Source organism: Dendrobates tinctorius, unplaced genomic scaffold (genome assembly GCF_039654945.1).
Source record: "Dendrobates tinctorius isolate UK_male_01 unplaced genomic scaffold, ASM3965494v1 ptg000164l, whole genome shotgun sequence".
NCBI lineage: Eukaryota > Metazoa > Chordata > Amphibia > Anura > Dendrobatidae > Dendrobates > Dendrobates tinctorius.
Genome location: NW_027361831.1, coordinates 177,564 through 181,854, shown reverse-complemented (window position 1 = coordinate 181,854; position 4,291 = coordinate 177,564). Strand labels below are relative to the sequence as shown.

The following is a 4,291-nucleotide window of genomic DNA, read 5'->3' as shown; positions in this document are numbered from 1 at the left end:
GAGAATTTAAAAGTGACAATGTGAATTCATTAAAAAGCCAAATAAATCCTCATATCAGAGTGACTTAGTGACTATAAAGTGAAAGTGCAAGACCAAAATATGTCCATTTTGTACCAACAGTGTATATAATTTAATATTGTACGAAAGTGTGACATCATACTCATATAGTCACAAATGTGAATATGAAGTGAAAAAGTGACATTGAAAGTGACGGTGCATACTAGAAATGTAAGTTGTTTATTGTAATAAGACAGTACCATGTCATCATACAAAATAAACAGGTGAAAATGTCATATAAAAGTGCTACACAATCCCGAGGAAAAAATCCAGAGGAATAAAAAAGCCATGAAAGAGCAAGAAGAAAAAGCTTCCTCATTCAGTCCTTTATTCACTGGTAGCTGCAGATCCCGACATGGACGCCGTGAAGAAATTCTCAAGAAAGGCCTAAGTGAAACTAAAAACACAACAGTTAGAATATGACATAAAAACACTAAAAAAACCCAAATAAAGAATCACCACCCTATAAAATGAACGCCTCTACAAAAAAGAGGAGACACCCATGTTCTCATTCAGACCAGCAGGACTAAGAGTACCCAAGCGATAGATCCACCGACATTCCAATTGAGCTAAAGCCCTACCCAGATTACCACCTCTAAGACTCAAATCCCATTGGTCTATGGCTTTAAAACGCAAACCCCTAGGGTTGCAATCGTGATACATCTTGAAGTGTCTGGGTATGCTCTTTAGAGTTGTCATATCTTCCACCGTGGCAGCCTTTTCAATATCAAGAACATGTTCTCTTACTCTCAGTTTAAATTCTCTTGTAGTGAGTCCCACATACACTTTCCCACAGGGGCACTCCGCATGGTATATTACCCCCTTTGATGTACAAGTGAGATGTTTCCAAATGTGGAAAATCCTTGATCCATCAGCATTTTTGAAGGTCCTAGTTTTAATAAGATTTGAACATGCCTTGCACAAACCACAAGGAAAAAACCCTGAATTTAACACTTTTTTATTTTTAGATGTGTTACCTTTGTCATAATGACTATGGACCAAAAGGTCCTTAAAATTGACTGAACGTCAGGCAACACATTGAGGTGTTTCTGGCAGAATTTGCTTCAAGATGGGATCTGATAATAGAATGTCCCAATGTCTCAAAATAATCTCCCGCAAGTTATGCCATTGGCCATTAAAAGTAGATATGAAACGTACCTGTGTATTATCCTCTTTAGTCATTTTCTTTTTGCCACTGAATAATAGCTCATTTCTAGACGTGGTCAAAGCCCTTTTGTAGCCTCTCTGAATCATTTTCCGGCTATATCCCCTGTCTTCAAATCTTGTTTTGAGTTCCAGACTTTGTTTTTCAAAGAGCGAAGGATCCGAACAGATCCTTTTAGCCCTCAAAAATTGGCCAATAGGGATACCTCGAATGGTGCTTATTGGATGGGAAGAATCAGCCATAAGATAAGAGTTGGTAGCCGTTGGTTTTCTAAATATATCTGTATGGAGAATTCCATCAGATGATGCTTCAATCCAGATGTCCAGAAATTCCAATGCCTTACCTGTTTTAAATGTAAGTTTCACATTAATATTGTTCTTATTTAATTTATGAAACAAATTTACCAATTCCGTATCTGTACCCTCCCACACAAAGAGGATATCATCAATATATCTCATCCAATTGTGTACTTTGCCCATTTCTTCAAAATCATCTCCCATAAAGATATCCCGTTCCCACGCCCCCAAAAAGAGGTTAGCATAGGAGGGGGCGCAAGATGCCCCCATAGCTGTACCTTGGAGTTAACGATAGATTATTCCATTAAAAATGAAAACATTATGCGTCAGGATAAATTCCAATAAAATTAGGATAAGATCCGCCAAATGACCATCAATGTTGCTTGAACGTAAAAACCAGGATGTGGCCGCCAAACCATCCTTATGTCTAATTGATGTGTAGAGGGCTTCTACATCCGCAGTCACGAGCACCATATTGTCATCCAATTGTATCTGGTCTAAACGTTGTAGGGCTTGATTCGTATCCCTAATAAAAGATGGGAGGGTTGAAACAATAGGTTTTAGAAAATAGTCAACCACATCGGAAATAATCTCACAAAGACCCCCATTATCGTCCACAATGGGTCGTCCTGGGGGATCCATGGGATTCTTGTGTATCTTAGGAATGAGGTAGAGTGTTGCCAGCCTCGGTTGATAATTCCGAACCTTCTCCAAAAAGGCTTTAGAAACTAAGCCATCACTAAATGCCTTCTCAAAAATGGAAATCAAAGTCTGTTGAAAAGAGCACGACGGATTAAAGGTCAATCTTTGATAACATGTCTTGTCATCAAGCAATTTCAAAGCTTGTCGTTCATACATCTCAGTAGGCCAAATTACTAAATTCCCCCCTTTATCCGCGGGCTTGATAACCACATCACTCCATGTTTGTAAATCCTTTAAGGCCACACGTTCCTCAGTTGATAAGTTATCTTTATTATGCTGTTTATGCGCCAGATTTTCTATGTCCCGTGTTACCATTCGAGTGAATATTTCAACTGAGCGAGACGTACCCAAAGAAGGAAAAGTCCGAGATTTAACAAAACGGCTAGAAGGAATGGTACTCACCGCATTAGGTGTATTCTCCTCCAAAAGTGATTCCAAAACATGTATGGCCTCATTTTCATCGACCACATCAGGTGTCAATTGACCCACATCTTTGGGTTTAAAGTGTAATTTCTTTAAGATAATTTTACGAGAGAAAAGATGCAAATCTTTTATGGCAGTAAATTCATCTAAATGGGAAGTGGGAGAAAAAGTAAGACCCCTTTCTAGGAGATCAATATGCATAGATGTTAGAACATGTGCCGACAAATTAATCACCTTTAGTTGATCTTTAGATTTCCTAGGTCTCTGTACCCTGTTGAACATTTCTGGGTATTTGCGTTTTGCCCCACTTCTTAATTGGAAATTTCTATGAACTGTAGATCCATTATAGGACCTACCACTCTCACTTCCAGATGCACTGGAAGCCTCAGAGCCCCCATGAGATCTTTGTTGGGAGGCATCGTCAGTCCTCTTCTGCTGCCAACGGTATACCTTATGTGATTCATAATCTTTAGTGTCTCTCAAAAATTTCTTGAGTTTCCCTTTACTGACTTCATCCTCCCATTTATCCACCTCGATGCCCAAGTCCGAGAGCCAAGATTCAAGAGAGTCTTTAGTCATACTAATCGTTAAAGATTTAAAAATGCCTTCTAAATCATCGAGAGCCTTTAAGGATAAAGTGTTATGCTCAATAATAATCTTAATAAAATCCAGCGAGCAATTTGATGCTGTATTCATCCATCTGTTAGTTAAATCATCATTGTTCAAATCAAAAGTAGGGTAAAGCTGAACCCTTAACCCTCTTGGAATGATCTTTTTACCCAAATAATTCTCCAAAGCTGCTAGATTCCACCAGATCTTAGTTTTTTTATGGAGCGCATTTTTATATCTAAGCATGAGTTCCCTATTAGACGTAGAGACGTCCTGTGAAACGTGCACAGCATCTTGCTTGAATAGATTCACTGCTTTAGAACGCCAAGTCTGTTCCTTGGCTAAAACATCCATTGTTGGACAGTCTGTTAGAAAACAGCAAACAATAATATAACAACCAATAGTCCCAAAAAGTAAACAGGGCACTTCAACCAAATATATCCAAACAGTCCCTCATAACCAAATGAAGGGCAAAGAAGAGGTCCCACAATAAACTTCAATTAAAAGGTATATATTTTTATTAACAAAATTCTAAAAACAATGTGAACAAGCAGCAAGATAGCCATGATAGAGAACACCTAATAATGAAAAGTGGGCTATAACATTGTGCAGGGTATAGGACAGATCCCAACACATGAATAAAGGGATATTTAATAAAAATCCATAGTAATACACAATGAGGAATTCCAAGTGAAGAATAATCCCCTAATACAATGGTTAAATTTTTCACCCTTAATAATCCATGCTGCATAAGTAAAATACACCATACACATACAATGTAAAAACCCTAACAATGGTAATTAGCCACAAAGGAAGATAAACCATTATCAGAGCTCCATTATTAAGGACCATAAATCAGTCGGTAAATAAACCCTAATAGGGAAAAAATAAATAAAGGAGCAAAATATGATATCTACCTGTGGCACAGAATCAAAAGGTGTCCCCACACCCCGACGCGCGTTTCGCCGCCAGCTTCTTCCGGGGTCGTGTCTACAGGCAGGGTGACCATGCTTTTATATATCGAGAGGCCAATCAAAGA

The 4,291-nt window shown here is 38.4% G+C and overlaps 1 protein-coding gene across 2 annotated transcripts; it reads right to left on the bottom strand.

Moving 5' to 3' along the window:
* Positions 1 to 270: 270 nt before the first annotated feature.
* Positions 271 to 3,683, bottom strand: LOC141053007 (uncharacterized). 2 transcript variants are annotated; one of them, XR_012220943.1, is made up of 3 exons: positions 1,797 to 3,683; positions 1,216 to 1,565; positions 271 to 454 (listed from the first exon to the last, which is right to left on the bottom strand). XR_012220943.1 is itself a non-coding variant. In XM_073550327.1 (2 exons), the coding sequence occupies exon 1, from the start codon at positions 3,604 to 3,606 to the stop codon at positions 1,804 to 1,806; it is 1,803 nt and encodes a 600-aa protein (XP_073406428.1). In that variant the 5' UTR covers positions 3,607 to 3,683; the 3' UTR covers positions 271 to 1,565; positions 1,797 to 1,803. The 2 variants fall into 2 exon arrangements, 1 of the variants encoding a protein (XP_073406428.1); XM_073550327.1 differs by having other exon boundaries at positions 271 to 1,565.
* Between the last annotated feature and the right edge of the window lie 608 nt (positions 3,684 to 4,291).

What these genes read in the sequence shown, in the direction of transcription:
- LOC141053007 (XM_073550327.1), bottom strand. Translation starts at nt 3,606, where the DNA reads ATGGATGTTTTAGCCAAGGAACAGACTTGGCGTTCTAAAGCAGTGAAT.